Below are 18,976 nucleotides of genomic sequence, written 5' to 3'. Positions count from 1 at the left end.
ATTCTACCTTTGAATGTAGCAAGTACGATTATGTATTGATGAAATTGGAGTTATCTACCATATTCCTCTCTCTACAGTGACAGAATTTTCTCTTGTTATTCTCTACGTCTGTAATTTCAGGTATATATATTTTAATAAAATTAGTTCATCATAACCTAGCTCTTTTCCACTAGTATTTTTCTATAATTTTTTAAGATTAGGCTTATTTTTAAAAAAACACACTCTTTTAGAATTATTTTCTCTGTGATTAACAAGTCATCAATTTCTCTAAGAAAATAATTGTGTAAGAACCTTCAAATCTTTTCATACAAATAGGTCAGTAGTGGGATGATAGCCTCTCGGTGCACAAATTAGTAAGTAGGCCTCTCTTGAAAATGAGGCAATAATGAGAAACTGTGACCTCAATACCTGGGTAATATAATGGAAAAATTGGATGGACTTCATAATACACCAGGGAACAAGTATTTTAATACGACATCCTTTTTTGGTTTTTGACGTTTATGAACCCATTTGTTATAAAAAGTGGCCTACTAACAGCTTCTACTGTGTGAATCTCACTTCCTTATTAAAAATAATCAATTCATGGTGGACTCATAAGCCAAATGTTATATGAGGTCAGAGAAAGTTTGACCTCGTTTGAGGCATTAAGGATTTGTTTTTAGCATTCTGCGGACATGGCTGAGGTCAACTTAATTCCTTAATATTAGACTTCAGGAGTGACCAGCTGCATCATCTTCTTTTCAGGCTTTTCATTGTTTTAATAATACTAGGAAAATGAAGAGTTTTTTGAGGGGCTTTTTCCTATCTAAAGCCCATTGGTTTTGTTCAGTGCTTAGACCTGTTATTAGTGTTTCTTTGCTTAACAGTAATTTTTGTTTCTAATTTGTTTCAATTTTTTGTTTTTTGCTTTTTTAGGACAATGTTGATCAAGAACTCCCTTCCTCTCCAAAACAACCTGTTTGTTTTACTGACAGACAATCGACATTGTTAAAAAAAAGTATGTGTATTTCTTTTTACCGTTAATTTAGTTGTGGATAGTGATAGTACTGTGAATAGATGTGCTGTAGTGTTTGGTGTTTGATAGAAAACTTTTCAGTTTCTTTTTTTACAGAATGAAATATTTAATATGTGACTAATCATTCAAAAAGTTTTTTTTGCGTGATGTATGTCAGAAGATTTAATGTATAGCAGAGTGGAAGCAAAAACAGGACCACCTGTTTCTCATGTTCTAATAATATACTTTATAAAAATTGTACAGCTTTACTTTTTTAATGGGAGTGTAATTATCTAAGGAGTACTCTTGCTGAGTTGATCATTGTGTGGGTTGGTTTGTGGAAGTGAAGGAATGTTGGATAAGCAGCTGAGAAGCCGCGGTATCCTACCCCTTGGCTCTGCCTCCTTTCCAGCTGGAGAAAGAGGCCAGAAGGGAAACTCAGCAAAAGAGACCATATTGTGTATCTGTCCTTTCCCAGGTGCAAATGGTCCTGGTATACAGTGAATTTGTTACTCTCTTTCTTTTTTAGTCTTAGTTTTATTTTTGTGAAGTTATTATTTCCTGTTGTCTTGATCACATTCCTTAAGTTATTTAGCAGTTTCCTCATATATATTGCTACACTTTACAGCTAATATTGATCCAACACGGAGGTATCTTTACCTTCAGGTTTTGGGTGGAAAAGCTTTCTTGGAACATCTGCAAGAACCTGAGCCTTTACCGGGACAAGTTTGTTCAACCTTTACTTTATGTTTACATTTTCGAAACCAACGTTTTCGTTCTAAACCTGTTCCGTGTGCCTGTGAACCAGATTTTCACGATGGGTTTTTACTTGAAGTACACAGAGAAAGCTTAGGTAAGGAGCAATAAAAAGTTGTCATTTAATTGAGTAAATCTTTGTTAGCTTTTATTGCAGAACACCTATAACAACTTTTACTGTAAGGAGAGATTTATAATGGGTGAATTTCCCTAGGCTTTTGTTTTATTTTTTTTTCCTCACTGCTCTTTACTGTATAAACTACTTCTAGCCACCTTCTTGCTTTATTTTCTGCTATTTAGTTTCCTTGAAGATGATTTTTTGACTGTTGTAATGGTTGATTCTTTAGTAATAAACATTTAAATACCTATTAGGTGCATGATACTATACTAGGCAAGTCCTGGGGATATATTAGATGTGAGTCTATAACTCTCATTTTTATAACTTTAAAATTATGATATTTGTTTTTTATAATTTTTTACACTATTTCTTTCTATAAAGGTATTTTATACATTTTAGTTGTCAATATGGAAATCTTTGTAATATATTTGTAAACTTAGGAAAGTTGTAGAATTATGCCTTAAGAATTTTAGATTACTATGATGGCTAATGCTCTACCAAAATCTTTTTTTTCCCCTCCTAATTTAAGCCTAATAAGGCTTAAATTGTTAGCTCCAAGGTGCCAGATGTTCAGTTTTGTGTGGATAATACAGTGATTATTTCTGGAGGTTTAGGAATAAAAGTAGTTTGGGGATTAGTGTTGACATAGTTGAAGGCTTTTTATTGTAGTAGCATATACTTTAGTTAAGTATTTTTACAGGACAGATTTCTCTCTTACAAAACACTGATACGCATTAAGTAACTAGATAAGTTGTCACAATTCTGCCAGTCCTCTCAAAAGTTAGTGATAGAAGTAGGAGCATACTTTTATTCTCAGTGTGTCACACACTTTCTGAGGCATTACCAAATTATTCTATTTGGTTTTATATAAGTTTATAACTAGTATCCTTTTCAATAAAAGTATTCTTTTTTGTTGGCCTAACAGAATATGTAATGTGGTGTGATTTTTTTTGGTTTATGTTTCTAGGTGATGGAACTAGAATGGCTGATTCAACGACAATGTTATCAATAAGTGATCCAATTCATATGGTGCTAATCAAAACAGACATATTTGGTGAGACCACTTTAGTAGCATCCTATTTTCTCGAATGGCGGTCTGTTTTAGGCTCAGAAAATGGAGTGACCAATCTTACCGTGGAACTTATGGGTGTAGGTATGATGATTAATATCATTGTTACCTTTTTATAGCCACAGTTTGTTTGTAAATACATTTTATGTTTTTTAAATGCCTTTATAAACCAAGAGGGAAACATGTAAAAAGAATTTCATTAGAATTACAATTGGCCCCCTGTATTGCAGTTTTGGGAAATGTCTTGAAGAATAGGATGAGTGTAGAACTTGACAGTCGATCTGGCCTTGTTTTAAGGAAAACTTTTTTTATGGGAAATGAATATGAAATTTTGAGAGCTTTTTAAAAAAAGTTTATTTGATTATGTATAAGGCTATAAAGAAAATTAAGATTCTTCACACATATACATGCATGCATACGCAAAAAAACCTTTACTCGGTTACATCCCAGAATACAGTACATCCCTGATAGTAACAGTAGTTTCCTACAGCGGCAGTTCTTGTGGGATATGGAGTAGATACTCTAACCTTTTACATGTGGGCAAGTGGCATTCAGAGGACCTGACTTGCTCAGTGTCCGTCTCAATGAATAGTACTCTTTGAGACAGAGATGGTGCCTATCTTATGCACCATTGTCTCCTTGGCCTCTTGCCTACTACTTGATAGGTAATACACATGTGCTGATACAATGAAAACCTACCAGTGTTTTATGCATAACATAATGGAATGACTTTGGTATTGAAAAGTAGTCACAGAATTAAGTCTGGCCATTGGACAGTATAGCTTTACTAATTTAGATTTTGATAAGTCAGACCATCAATGAGTTTTTCCTTAAATAAAAAGTAGAGAAAAAAGTTTTATGTAGGAGATTTATTTTCAAACGAGATACCCATTATTTGTCTTCAAATGTAGGCCTAACATGATAATTATAGTAATGACCCAGAAACAAGTGTATTCTCATTCAGCAAAGAAATATTAAATAGTTTTGGTGTGAAGTATATTTGTTTTCCAATTCTTTAAATCCGGGCATGGCTTGAAAATTTGTCCTCCCATGTGGTGTGAAAATGGAAGGGATAAATGGGAATGACTATATGAGACAAAGAGTAAATATTTTCTGAGAATGAGGTATTAACAGTTGCTTTGACTTTGTTTTTATTGTAAGTCTGGTTGGTATGATAGATTTAATGAAAGTCAAAATGAAGAATCCCAAATCCTTTAAGTCCGAAAAGTCCCTTAAAATGTGATTAGGAAGTTAAGAAAATAGGTTATCTCTTTATAATTAGATGAAAGCCTTTGTACAAAATAAAAATAAATTGATTTCGTTCATTTTTAATATGAATATTAAAGGTGATGTTAAATATCGTCTTTATTTTACGTAAGTGGTAAAGCACAAAATTCGTGAATTATTTTGGTTAGGCTTTGGTTGACTGACTATATCTACTATTGAAACCTCTGGAATTCTAAATATTTATTTATATTTATAGGCACAGAATCAAAAGTTGCTGTGGGAATTTTAAATATAAAACTTGAGATGTACCCAGCACTCAATCAAACCTTATCTCAAGAAGTAGTAAACACGCAGGTAAATAATTCTGGATTTCTCCTCTTTGTGTATTTGTTTTCATAGTAGTATATTTACCTGTTGATCCTAAAAAGTACTCTTTTTAGAAAATTACAATTTATTAGTTTTAAGCAAGAGAATAACAATATCTTTTATTATTGAAAATGTCTGTATTGGGAGAAAAAAGATCACTGACTATCGTATAGAGACTGGATTGTACTGGGGAAAGTATAGGAACAAGGGAGTCAGGAGGTTCTTACAGACGAGCTGATGGTAGCTTAGATTAGGGTGGTGATGGAAAGAAGTGCATAGATTTGTTCTATATTTTGTAGTAATGAATTAAGGAGAATGAATAGAAATTGACTCTTCTTTTAAATTTCAAGCTTGCTTTGGAACGTCAGAAAACTGCAGAGAAAGAGCGATTATTTCTTGTATATGCTAAGCAGTGGTGGAGAGAATATTTACAAATTCGACCCTCACACAGCTCCCGGCTGGTTAAGATTTTTGCACAGGTTTGTAAATTGTATTAGAAAAGCTTCACACCTTTATTTGAGGTTTACTGTTGTGTATATACATTTCACTTAACTTGAATTTGTAAAATGTATTTATTCCAGGCAACTGAAAGTTTATTTGTAAAACAGAATGCTGATTTTGTAATATTCCTTCACTGAGTAAGTGAGCGATATAGTACAATCTTTGGTTTATTTTGCTTTTCATTTTCAATTACTGTTTCTTTAAACTCTTTTTTGAATGTATTTGATTTAAAGTAGATGAAAAGTTATTTTGTTTAACTTGGAGTATCTTTTTGATTGATACTTAGTACTAAGTAATTGACTACTGGGGCACTTCGCAATTTATGTGTAAAGTCAGCTTTTGTGTGCAGAACTGGGCCTCTGGCTATACATGTTTTTTTTGTTAGGGCCTTTTTTAAAAAGATAAACGATATAACATGTAATAATTCTATATAATCGAGATCTCTAAGCCAGTGACCAATAATATTTAACTGCATCATTTTACCTCTATATCTCTGCTTCTATTTTTCCTGTATCCTAAGCCTATTTTCTCTCATTAACAAACCACCATAAAATGTATGATCAGATCCATATTTTTTTGTAAGTTATGAGGAACCGTTCGGATATTTCATGTGTTCAGCCTCATATACATGCTTTTTATCAGTATAGGGTAGTAGTATTTTGAATTGTATTTCTCAGATCCTGTGCATTTGTCTAACATTACCCTGCATTCCCTAGATTTTAGGACAGGCTAAAAGTGGTTCAATTTCTAGATGAGGAGCTTGGGAATGGGAGACTTCAGTTGACTAGTGGTGGAAATGAGGGCAATAGCTTCAGACTTTCTGGTAGCATTGTCTATACATTGAATGGCTGGGCAAGTAAGGTAGCAGTGATGTCAGGACAAGGACGAAAAGAAACCAATCAAAATATAACTGGCCCTCTGCTGTCTGTTTAGTCTGAGGTGAGATTATTCATTGCTGTGTGGAATCTGGGACCAGAAAGGCCCCCGGCGGGGGAGGGGCGGGTGGGAGAGGAGTGGATCAGAGAAATGGCACATGAAAGAGGAGGAGGAAGAGGAGGGGATATACAGTTAAGGGAATGGAGGAACTGGCATTTTCTTTTAGGAAATATTACTGAACAAGTTCCTGTCTCTTAAAACTCATCGTGAGAAAATTTGAACCACGTAAGGTCATTTAGTCTCATTGTAAGCATATGTGATCATTAAGCGGTCAGGCGTTGCCACTTTTAGTAAATAGTATGAAGGATAGAGAAGTGAAGAGGCTTTTCTGAAATCAAACAGCAACTCAGTCGTGGCAGACTATCAAATTGCAGTTTTGAATAGTGCTTTTTTGTTTTGACTTTGCTGCCTCTTTCCATATAGTGAGAACAAATAAAATGTTTATCTGGGGCCGGCATGGTGGTGCAGTGGTTAAGTTCGCACGTTCTGCTTGGCTGGCCTGGGGTTCGCTGGCCCGGATCCCGGCTGCAGACATGGCACCGCTTGGCAAGCCATGCTGTGGTAGGCGTCCCATGTATAAAGTAGAGGAAGATGGGCATGATGTTAGCTCAGGGCCAGTCTCCCTCAGCAAAAAGAGGCAGATTGGCAGCAGTTAGCTGAGGGCTAATCTTCCTCAAAAAAAAAGAAAAAAAAGTGTTTATCTTACTTAGATTCCCCAGAGGTGTTTCTGGCTGCTGCTTCCTATATTTGAAATTAAAGAACAATGACAGTTACTTAAGGCACTCAATTTAATTACAAAAACTATAGTTTTAAACCAAGAAAATTATTATATATGGTCTGAAAATTAATTTCCTTTGCTTCCCAGACACAAGAGGAAATAGTTTGCAGCAGCACTGTTCCATAGAACTTTCTGCAGTGATAGAAATGTTGTATATCTGTGCTGTCTAGTATGGTAGTCCCTAACCATATATGGCTATTGAGCACACAAAATGTGGTTAATGTGACTAAAGAACTGAATGTTAAATTTCATTTAATTAATTAAAATTTAAATAGCCACATTTAATTAGTGGCATTCTTGTTGGACAGAGCAGCTTTAGAGATTGAAATACTGAAAATTTGAAGACATTTTTAAGTAGTTTATGGGACTGTATTTAGGTACTATTAGAAATACTGCTGTAATGAAACATATAATGATGCAGCTTGTATTCCGAGATGCTGCTGTTGATGACTGATTTAGGGCAAATACGTCTACTTTTTAGGTACTCATCCCTTTCTTGCCTTTTAGTGGAGTTGTAAGAATAGGACTAACTGGCCCACATAGGAACTGACTTAACCGCCTTTATCCTAACCAAACATCTGTAGAATTCCCAGGGTCATTATACTTAAAAATTCATTGTTACTTTTCTCCCTCACTAGCTGGTTTTGCTATATAGTACAGTAGTAATTCACTTATGATAGCTTTTAAATTTTCTAGTGCAAGAAATTTAAAAGTAAGTTATAAGAATTGACCTTTAAGACCATTAAGTTTTAAGAAAATGTTATAAATCACTTCAGGATTGAGGCTGTTCTTTTAATGTTGAGATTGTGATTTCAGTACTTAATATTCTCATACAATACTTGATCATTAGTAATGCTGAATTAATGTAAAAGAAATCTAAATAATAGTTTTCTACTTCCCTCCAAAATTAGAATAATGATTTTCTGTTTTAAAAATCAGTGACATAAGGGGCCAGCTTTTTGGCATAGTGGTTAAGTTCGAGTTTTCTGCTTCGGTGGCCCTGGGTTCACAGGTTCAGATCCTGGGCATGGACCTATGCACCAAGCTCATCAAGCTGTGCTGTGGTGGCATCCCACATCCAAAATAGAGGAAGATGGGCACAGATGTTAGCTCAGGGCTAATCTTCCTCACCCACCCCACCCCCGCAAAAAAAGATTTGTGCCTTAAGAGACCCAGGGCTTAAATCTCCTCCTTTCTCTGTTCCTTAGTTTCCTTACCTGACTTTGGTCCTTCATTCTATTTGAGCTCTCCTAGCTGATCACTTCATTTTGTCTCTATTTTTGACTCTTAAGATGGTGTAGGGAGATGGAGAGTAACAGACCCCTATGAAAGTGTTGGAGCAAAGGAAGTAGAGCAGGGTGGGAAAGGACAGGAAAAAAACAACAGTGCCTTTTGGAGTTGAGAACCATAGGTATGAGTAGAAATCATAATAGTCATTTTGCTTTGTATCATATTAAAAACTCATGATCTATAGCATTAGGATAAAGGGAAGGAAATCACCAAAGCAAAGACAATCTTATCACTCTAACCATAAACTCACAACACAAGTTGGAATAAGAGATAAAAATAATAATTTAGGAGGGGAGGAGGAAAGGGACTGAAACAGTCTAGGCTAAGGAAGTAAGAGACCACCAGAAAACGGACTATGTTATACACGAGATTCTGAATACAAACTTCAGGGTAGCCGCTAAACTAAAAAGCAGAACAGAGACACAAAACATAAATAAGGAAAAATCTAAGAAACACAGCATAAGAAATTGCAGAAGTCAATGGGTAGGCTAAAACACACAGGACAAGAAACAAAGGAAACACAGGAAAACCGGAAAACGAGCAACACAATGACAGCATTAAGCCCTCATGCATCAATACTCACCCTCAATGTGAACGGATTGAACTCTCCAATAAAAAGACACAGAGGGGCAAAATGGATTAAAGAACAAGATCCAACAATTTGTTGCCTCCAGGAAACACACCTCAGCTCCAAGGACAAACATGCTCAGAGTGAAGGGGTGGAAGACAGTACTCTAAGCAAATAGCAAATAAAAGAAAGCAGGTGTCACAATACTTATATCAGACAAAACAGACTTCAAGATAAGGCAGGTAAAGAGAGACATAGAGGGCCAAAATATAATGATCAAAGGGACACTTCATCCAGAAGAAATAATGCTTATAAATATCTATGTGCCCAACACAGGAGCACCAAAGTTCATAAAGCAACTATTAACAAACCTAAAAGAAGATATCAAAAGTAACACAATAATAGTAGGGGACCTCAACACCCCACTCACATCAATGGACAGATCATCCAGACAGAAAACCAACAAAGAAACAGTGGAGCTAAACGAAAAGCTAAAACAGTTGGACTTAATAGATGTATTTAGAATACTTCACCCCAAAACAGCAGAATGCACATTCTCCTCAAGCACGCATGGAACATTCTCAAGGATAGACCATATGTTGGGAAACAAGGCAAGCCTCTACAAATTTAAAAAAATTAAAATAATAACAAGCATCTTCTCCGATCATAATGCTATAAAGCTAGAAATTAATTACAAGGAAAAAGCTGAGAAAGGCACAAGGATGTGGAGACTAAACAATATGCTATTGAACAAGCAATGGATCATTGAAGAAATTAAAGAAGAAATCAAAAAATACTTGGAGACAAATGAAAATGATAACATGCCATGCCAACTCATATGGGATGCAGCAAAAGCTCTATTAAGAGGAAAATTCATCGCAATTCAGGCACATCTTAACAAACAAGAAAAATCCCAAATCAGCAATCTTAAAGTACACCTAACTGAATTAGAGAAAGAACAACAAACAAAGCCCAAAGTCAGCAGAAGGAGAGAAATAATAAAAATCAGAGCAGAAATAAATGCTGTTGAAGTAAAAACTCATGATCTTTCTCACTATAATCAATAAATAATAGGCAAGTTTTTTCTTGCTGAGGCATGGGATTATATGGGAGAAGTGATGTTTTTGTGGTGTAGAAAGACATCAGTCGCTTTGAATTCAAACAGGTGGTGTTTCTGTTGCCTGAGTTAGGTCTTATTTCTGAGGAGCTTTGCCATAATAGAGAGTGTTAAATTGTCTCTGAATTTGAATAGAAAATGGCACTTTGGCCTTGTCATCTCAGTAATCATGAAGGTAAGTGAAGTAGAAATTTTGGTAATTTAACTCTGAAAGCACAGTGGTGAACAGTGATCAGAGACTCTTGTGTGCACAGTAGTTATTCAGCTCAAATGCTAGGATACATCCTGTATTTCAAATGTAAGATGTTTCCCTAAAATGTTTCCCTTAGATGTTTTCAAAACTCTGCTTTCACTTGACTTGGTTCACAAATCATTGTTTCCTATGGATCTCCAAGTTTAATGGAAACAAACGAAAAATGAGTTCTGATCATTGTTTTATCAGTTAATCTGAAAAGTTATTCTGTCTGGGTAAATATCATTAAATTCTGTGTGATAATATGAATGAATACTTCGGCTTAGATCCCCTCTCCATCTCCCACCCACTTGCCTACTTTTTCTCATAGGAGTTTTTTTTTTAACTTTATTGAGGAATCATTGACAAATATAATTATATATATTTAAAGTGTACAGCGTGATGATTTGATGAACAAATACTTTATGGGATGATTACCAAGATCAAGATAATGAACACATCCATCACCTCACCTAGTTAACTCTTTTTTGTGTGTGTGTGTGGTGAGAATGCTGAAGATCTACTCTGAGCAACTTTCAAGTTTATAGTACTATAGTGTTGACTATAGTAACCATGCTGTACATTAGATCCTCAGAACTTACTCTTCTTGTAACTGAGAATTTGTACCCTTTGACCTACATTACTCCATTTCCCTCTTCCCCCAACCCTTGGCAACCACCATTCCATTCTCCATTTCTATGAAATTGGCTTTTTTTTTTTTTTTGAGATTCCACATACAAGTGATACAGTACAGTATTTGTCTTTGTCTAGATGTCTGGCTTATTTCACTTAGCGTAATGCCTTTCAGGTTCATCTATGTTGTTGAAAATGGCAGGCTCTCCTTTTTTATGGCTGAATAGTATTTCATTGTACATATACACCACATTTTGTTTATTCTTCTGTTGAAGGACATTTTGGTTGTTTCCACATCATGGCTATTGTCAGTATGCTGTGGTGTACATGGATGTGCAGATACCTGTTTTGAGATACTGATTTCAACTGCTTTGGATATATATCCAGGAATGGAATTGCTGGATCATAAGTTCAGGTTCCTATTGTCACAGGCTTTGGAGTCACATAGCTCAGGGTTTGAATCCTGGCTCCATTGCATTATAGCTGTAGCTTCGGTTTCTTCATCTATGAAATGAAAATAATAGATGTTATGAGGATTAAGAGAGAAATTGTATGCACAGCACTCAGCAAGTTAGTGCTGGATGCTAGGTAAGCACTCAATAAGTGGTATCAGACTTATTTTATCTAATGTATTTAGAATACATTAGTGTTTTCTAAGAAAAGGTGTTAAAATTGGGAATGATTAATCTGTCATTACAGATGTTTTTCCCTTTCTCTTCCAGGATGAAAATGGGATAAATAGACCAGTCTGCTCCTATGTTAAACCACTTCGAGCTGGGAGGCTTCTGGATACTCCAAGGCAAGCTGCAAGATTTGTTAATGTCCTTGGTTATGAAAGAGCCCCTGTTATTGGAGGAGGAGGTAAACAGGAACAGTGGTGCACACTCCTGGCCTTTCTCTGTAGAAACAAGGTATCCTACGCTCAATAGAATTAAAAAGCAGTACATTATAGTTATTGTGAGTTTATGGTGCATTTGTAAAAGAATTAACTTAGAAAAAATATACATATTGTCAACTTGAACAAATCAGAATCTCTTCACTATTTTCCCTAACATTTAAATGTCAATACATAAAGAAACAACTTAGCATCTTTATTTTTTCATGTAGTTTCTTATTTAACATAATATGATTTTTGTGAGATAGGGACCTACGAGTACTATAGTGTCAGGATCCAAGATATAGAGGTAAATTAGTGAATTAGAAACACTGCCAGGACCAGAACCATGGTCTTCTAGGAGTATTCATGTGTTACAATTTGCTTAGATGATACATTTTTTTTGAAAGAGGAATTGGCAGTCAAAATGAATATAGAAAAAGATCTTGGATTACATGATATTTTGTTTAGTTTCAAATTTAATTATATATTTAAGAATTTGTGTACATTTGTTGATGCTAAATGAAATTTATTTCAATAAACTAATTTTATAGATAATGGGATATTTCCTAATCTTATGTGTCCCAAAAATGTTGATGATATTATAAAAACAAGTAAGACTGTCTTTAGCATTCCAATTCTGTTGAAAGAACAGAAAAAAATTTCTTTATTATTGTTTTGAAATAATTTTGTTTAGTCTGAGCTTGTGTGAATAGTATGGGTATTCACAAGGCAAAGCTGTACAGTGGAAGAAACTATTTAGATTAGAGATTGATTTGTCACTTAGAAATATTTTGTCTTAAAGACAATTGAAAACAGTTAAGCATTGCTTATCAAAAGAATTGTTAGTTTTTAAAGATTCACTCAGCTGACATCTGTTGCCAATCTTCCTCTCTTTTTTTTCCCTCCCCAAAGCCCAGTATGTAGTTACATATTCAAGTTGTAAGTCCTTCTAGTTCTTCTGTGAGCCACCACCACAGCATGGCTACTGACACATGTGTGCTGTGCTTCCGTGTCCAGGAATGAAACCTGGACTGCCAGAGCAGAGCACGCTGAACATTAACCACTAGGCCATCAGGGCTGGCTCCAAAAAAATTATTGTGATTTATTCCCAAGCTGTAGTTCCCAAAAGTTGTGTGTATGAATTTAAATTTTTATTTCAAGTATAGTAGGTGTGAAACATATTTAAAATTATTGTGTAAATAATTCTTTTGTAAAGCAAATATTCACCCCTTTGATTCACTGTTTTTATTTACCTAAGTTTGTTTAAAGAGAAAGCACATCTTTTTTCTTTTTTTTTAAAGATTGGCACCTGAGCTAACAACTGTTGCCAATCTTCTTTTTTTTTTCCCCTGCTTTTTTCTCCCCAAATCCCCCCAGTACATAGTTGTATATTTTAGTTGTGGGTCCTTCTGGTTGTGGCATGTGGGACACCACTCAACATGGCCTAATGAGTGATGCCATGTCTGCACCGAGGATCTGAACCCTGGGCTGCTGAAGTGGAGTGCACAGACTTAACCGCTCGGCCATGGGGCTGGCCCAAGAAAGCACATCTTAAAAGCTTGCAAATTAGTTAAAAAATTGTTCTTGCATAAACAGCAGCATTACAACTGTTGTAAAGTAAAGGTGAAATTACATTCATAATTCTATTACCAATTTTTCATCTTTTTTTATATTTTTGTTTTTCTCTTGTGTATCATTTTTGACGTAATTATAATTAAGATAATAAAGTTTTGTGTCATACTTTTAGCCTTATGCCATGAACATTTCCCCATGTGTTGCTATGATCTTTATGATCTGTGTCTTTTAATGGCTGTATAAAGTTTTCTTGAGTTTATATAAAATCTACTTAACTCTTTCGTCATTGTAGAAACTGTTTCTTTTGACTAAGGCTTACTTCCAATTTTTTGGTATCACTGCAAATGAATTTTTGCGTTGAATATGTTTGATTGTATTGTTATTTTTCTTTTGAAATTTTTTTAGTATAAAATCTCAGTACAGAAATTATTCGGTCTAAAAGATTGGATATTGTATTTTTCAAAAGTCAGTTTGATGATTATAAAATGCTATTTGTTTTATTACTGTTAATTAAAAAACAACAGTGTAGAGCCACTAATGCAAAAGTTTTTGGGAAAGAAATCATCCCTCATTCTAACACTGAATTCAGTAGTTATCTTTGTTTTTGCATATTACCCATAGTCCTACACTTAAATACATATCTTCACGTAATTTTAGCCTTAGTGTTTAATGTTTTAATGTTTTCTTCATGGAACATATTATCAGATATTTTCTATTTTTGTAGTTTTCATAATTTTTTTAAATTGAAGGTAATATAACATTATCAAAGAGAATTTAGAAAGTAGAAGGGACAATTATATATCACCTACCCTAATTATAGCCATTGTTTCATTTTTTGTTCTTTGATCCAATCTTTTTTTCTATATATTTCCTTAAACTGATGATGTATAGCTACTATAGCTGATTGTTTTAAGTTTTTTCCCATTTATTTACATTTCCTGCTGTATGATTTGTCAGCTTATCTATTCATGTCCTTTAGCTATCCATCTTTAACATCTTACTGCTTTTTTCTGTGTTTTATGAGTTCTTTATAAACTTTTGAATCTGAATGCCCCCTCTTAAAGTGTATGTGTTATGACTATGAGATTGATGAGCACTGACTTTGTAAAATAATTTAGGTTCTTCTAAAATTAGTATATTCTCTTTTCCCCTCGTTGTTTCAGCTTAACACTAGACTAATGATTAAAAGTAAAAGATTTAATAATATTTTGAATTGTAATTATATATTTAAATATTTAACAAGGAAACAGTATGAAGGAATCAATACTTAATTTTAATTCGTTTCATTTTCTAGGGTGACTGTGAAGATCATGCTAACCTTCTGTGCAGCCTCCTTCTTGGATATGGATTAGAAGCCTTTGTCTGTGTTGGGACTAAGGCAAAAGGAGTACCTCATGCATGGGTTATGACTTGTGGAACTGATGGAACCATCACTTTTTGGGAGAGTTTAACAGGACACAGGTTAGTCAACTAAGTTTACAAGGATATTAAAATGAAGATGTAAATGTTTTGAATTGCAGGTTTTTTGTTTATATTGACAGTACTCAAAGGCATATACTGATAATTTTAGTTATTAGAGCCTTTTTGATGACCATGTAAAAAATTACTTCAGTTAAGATAGCTGTTAAATACACTCTAAGAAAATTTGTAGGGGCTGGCCCTGTGGCCGAGTGGTTAAAGTTCACGTGCTCCACTTTGGTGGCCCAAGGTTTTGCCAGTTCAGATCCTGGGCGTGGACATGGCACCACTCATCAAGCCGTGCTGAGGTGGTGTCCCACATGCCACAACTAGAAGGGCCCACAACTAAAAATATACAACTGTGTACCAGGGCTACTTTGGGGAGAAAAAGGAAAAATAAAATCTTAAAAAAAAAAAAAAATGTGTACACCTTAAATATTCTTTACCAACATGATATTGGTAAAAATAAACTATATTTACTTTTAATTTTGTATAATTGGCATATGCTTTTTCTGGTGATCGTCTCTATGCCTGAAAATAAATTCAAGTTGCAAATCATGATTTCTTTTGAAAATTTGATGTGGGTGCTGACTTCATGATAGTAAATCCACTGTATGTTTTTTTCAGTTGTTTTGCTTGTCATCAGATTTTGAAAGAGTTAAATGCTCCCTCCTTCCTGGAACATTCTTTTTCCTTAGCTTCTGTCATAGCACTGTCTTTCAGTTTTCATTATTCCTCTCTGGCTATTCTCAGTTTTCCTTCATCTTGTCTTTAAATGTTAGGGTTCTAAAGGCGCAACCCTGGGCCCTCTTCTCATTTTCTTAGGTTCTCTTTTTTCCCTGTTTGATAGACATTTTGCTTAGTTTTGCCTAATAATGTATTACTAAATTATTTTAATTGTGTTATATGAGAGAAACATTTTTGATCTTAACTATATACATAGAATATATTCTTTTGTTAAAGGAATAAAGTTGGTTTCTATATCATAAGATGTGTCATACAATTAATACAGAATAATCAAATTGTGGAAATATAAGAAAAAACAAGTATTAAACTCTCATCCTGGGAAATCGTTAAGCCTTAAGTGTTAGAATAATTTTTTTCCTCGATAAAAGCTGCCTTCTCATATTTTAAGTTTTTATTATATAAAATTATAATTTACTTTTTTTAGGTACATCCACAAATCTACCAATCCTGATGAACCTCCAGTTGCCGAACAACCCAAACCATTGTACCCATATCGAACAGTTGGTTGTGTTTTCAATCATCAGATGTTCCTGGGAAATTGTCAGCCCTCTGACTCAGTAGAAGTCTGTGTATTTGATTTGAATGATGAGTCCAAATGGAAACCCATGAGTGAAGAAGCGATTAAATCTGTATGTGCTCCAGGAGCAACAACATCCCTTCCTCCCTTTCCACCTCTATGTGCATCCACGATTGATGCTTCAGTAACAAGTAATGAAATAGAAATGCAGCTAAGGCTACTAGTGTCAGAACACAGGAAGGTAATTAACACTGGAATTTGTAGTTTCATACATTTTTTTAATTTGTTGACATATTTCAGTTTTTTTGGCATGTATGATAGTGCCAGTCACTATTCTAGCTCGGAACAAAGCAAATATGCTCCCTGCCTTTATGAATTTGTAGTTTGAAAGTCATAGGAGTTAAGTTCTAAGACTCAAAAATTTCCAGATTCAACCAATACTTCTTAGAACCTTCTGGAAATGAAGAATGGTGAACTTGTTCAGACTTTTGCTGAATACCACTATTTAGATTTCCAAATATTTACATCATTTCCAATTAAAAATAGTGAGTTGTATTTTTTTCATATTCGTTTTGTTTTTTTTTTCCCAGGTTGGTTTTGTTTTGCTTTCCTATTACACTAAATTAGGTGGGTGTAAAATGATATCCTCATTCTGGCTTTAATTTCCATTTCCCTGATTACTAATGAGGTCCAACCTCTTCTTTATTAGCCATTTAGATGTCTTTTGTAAAGTACCTTGAAGAAGACATGAAAAGCATTAACCACAAAGGAAAAGATTAGTATGTTTTAAGAACTTACGTTCATCAAAAGAAACCATTAAGAGAGTGAAAAGAGCAGCGTTGGAGTGGGAAAAGTTATTTGCAACACATATAACCTACAAAGAACCCAAAATTCCTACAAGAGATTTGTTTCTAATTCACCTTTTGGGATTCCCTAATAGACTCCCCACCTTGGGTGAGCCCTGTTTTCCATGTCCCTTGAGGCCATCAAAGGTAAATTGATTTATCCCATATGTTCTCAGGGCTCCCAGTGACTCTCAGCTTTGGCCTCTAAAATCTCCCTTACTCACTTGCCAACTCATCAGAGTATTTAAAAGTGTGTTTTGGAAAATATTTAATCTGGCATTTGTAGTATGTTTTCAGCAATAGGGTGGTCAGGGACTTAGTTCATTACACTACTGGAAATGAAATCCCCTCATTACCGTCCCTTTCTCTCCATCACTTGTATTGCCTTTTAGTTTTCGTTTCTTAGGTCCTGTTTACAAATAAAACTAATGTTTTATTGCATTATAAGAATACTTTGTATAGGAAAAGAAAACAAGATTGATCTTAGCTGCCAGTGTTGCTTACTAGCTAAGTTAATGGTGCTTGTAAACCTGCGAGTGAGAGTCCCTTTTTGCTACAGGAAAAGTGTAGATCATCATGGACTTTAGGGATCACTTGGAACCAGTTAAAACCTTGAATGTGAAATCAAGAAATGCTAAAGATCTGTTATGATAATCAAAGTATTTATAATTTCGAGAAGTTTTTTATGTTGGTAAAAAAATTTTTAAAATATCACATCTAGACATGAATAGTTCATTTGATGTTATAAATGAAATCAAATGGCCTTCAGCATTCCGTAGAAACATGTTTTAAGCTCCCTGAAGGCCTTTAGCATGTCTTCTTCACCTTTTTATTTCTTACAGTATAAAAGTCATCACCTTTCAGAGTAAACGCTCAGTAAATATTTGTTTAATTGTATATGCAGTTTGTTGACTTTTCTCTCCTACTGTGTTTGAATTTATGGTAGGAGCAGTCAGTTAAGCAAATTCAATCCTACTTAATTCTTTAAAGTTAAATAAAACGTGACCTCAAAATTCAGTGACACTGTGTCTTCCATAGTAAGACTATCCCATGTGGTCTTTTCTAGTGGATATTAAGGAAGTATAAGATTTGGAACCTTCACTAACATCATTATATTGAATGGCTTTTGGTTATTTCTCTAAGAAGTAAAACCTGATACCTGTAGTTCCTTTTATTTTTATTTCTATCTATTCTTATATTAATCAATGATAAATTTAAACAATTATGACAGGTTTTAAAAATCTTTTCTTGGCTTATATTAAAATAATCAACATTTTAATTATAATTGGTTTTTAAAATATTAACATGTTTCACTTTTACTTTTTCTCTTTTGATTGCTGTAGGATCTTGGCCTCACTACTGTTTGGGAAGACCAGCTTTCCTATCTCTTATCACCAGCTTTGGCTTCTTATGAATTTGAACGTACGACAAGTATATCTGCAGGCAATGAAGAATTTCAAGATGCCATAAGGAGAGCTGTACCTGATGGTCACACGTTTAAAGGGTTCCCAATACATTTTGTGTATAGAAATGCAAGGCGTGCATTTGCTACCTGTCTTCGGTAAGGTGGGATTTAGGAATTCATGAATGTTTTTGGCTTAGGAATCTTAACCATCAGTTAGTCTGGTAGTTATTTAGGAATGACTTCAGCATCACACAGGGAGCTTTTATAATGACTTAACCTCTTTGCACAGATTGTGATTCATTTGGTCTGAAATTTAGCTCTAGATAGTTTGGGATAATTTTCCCAGTGATTTTGGTGCAACCTCAGTCGATCTTGTCTAGTATAATTTTTTTAAATTTATAGACTATGAGAAAATAGTCTATAATTTGAATAGCTCAACCAAAATTACAAAGCTATTGGTAGCAGAGAGAGGATTTAAAAAAATTATTGTAAATACTGACTTCAAAATAAGAAAGTAAAGCCTATGTTCACTTCTTAATTGAAAAAGTTTCTTTCTTCGGTAGGTCTCCTTTTTGTGAAGAAATAATCTGTTGCCGCGGAGACCAGGTGCGACTGGCAGTTCGTGTCCGAGTATTTACTTACCCTGAATCTGCATGTGCTGTTTGGATCATGTTTGCTTGTAAATATCGCTCAGTATTATAGGACTAACATTTCTATAAGAATATACCTGTTTAATTGGAATTTTACACATTGTACATCACTAGCTGTTTAGAGGTTCGTTATTTTAAAAATCACAATCTGGCTTAGATGTCATATTTCACTTTTGTATATACCTGACTCATAATGTTTGAAAGAAATCATGATGTGTGTATTTAAAAATTAAGCATGAAAAACTTGTATAAATCTGAATGGAATTTAGTATAAATTGTGTATATTTTATTTTAATAAATACTGCTTTGTTTATAGG

The 18,976-nt window shown here is 34.3% G+C and overlaps 1 protein-coding gene across 3 annotated transcripts in view; it reads left to right on the top strand.

The window, feature by feature from the left end:
* CEP76 (centrosomal protein 76) overlaps positions 1-18,976 on the top strand; it is a 20,603-nt gene extending 1,627 nt beyond the window's left edge. Inside the window, exons 3-12 of one of the 3 annotated variants that reach the window (XM_044773485.2) lie at positions 916-997; positions 1,623-1,847; positions 2,836-3,021; positions 4,421-4,518; positions 4,881-5,009; positions 11,308-11,496; positions 14,332-14,498; positions 15,667-16,000; positions 17,948-18,165; positions 18,573-18,976. In XM_044773485.2, coding sequence (XP_044629420.1) covers positions 916-997; positions 1,623-1,847; positions 2,836-3,021; positions 4,421-4,518; positions 4,881-5,009; positions 11,308-11,496; positions 14,332-14,498; positions 15,667-16,000; positions 17,948-18,165; positions 18,573-18,711 — 1,767 coding nt within the window. In that variant the 3' untranslated portion in view covers positions 18,712-18,976. The remainder of the gene's footprint in view (positions 1-915; positions 998-1,622; positions 1,848-2,835; positions 3,022-4,420; positions 4,519-4,880; positions 5,010-11,307; positions 11,497-14,331; positions 14,499-15,666; positions 16,001-17,947; positions 18,166-18,572) is intronic. The other 2 variants (XM_044773490.2, XM_070513488.1) reach the window with 2 other exon arrangements.

This window comes from Equus asinus, chromosome 7 (genome assembly GCF_041296235.1).
Source record: "Equus asinus isolate D_3611 breed Donkey chromosome 7, EquAss-T2T_v2, whole genome shotgun sequence".
Classification (NCBI taxonomy): Eukaryota; Metazoa; Chordata; class Mammalia; order Perissodactyla; family Equidae; genus Equus; species Equus asinus.
Note: the sequence above shows the minus strand (reverse complement) of the source record. Positions and strands in the feature narration are given on the sequence as shown.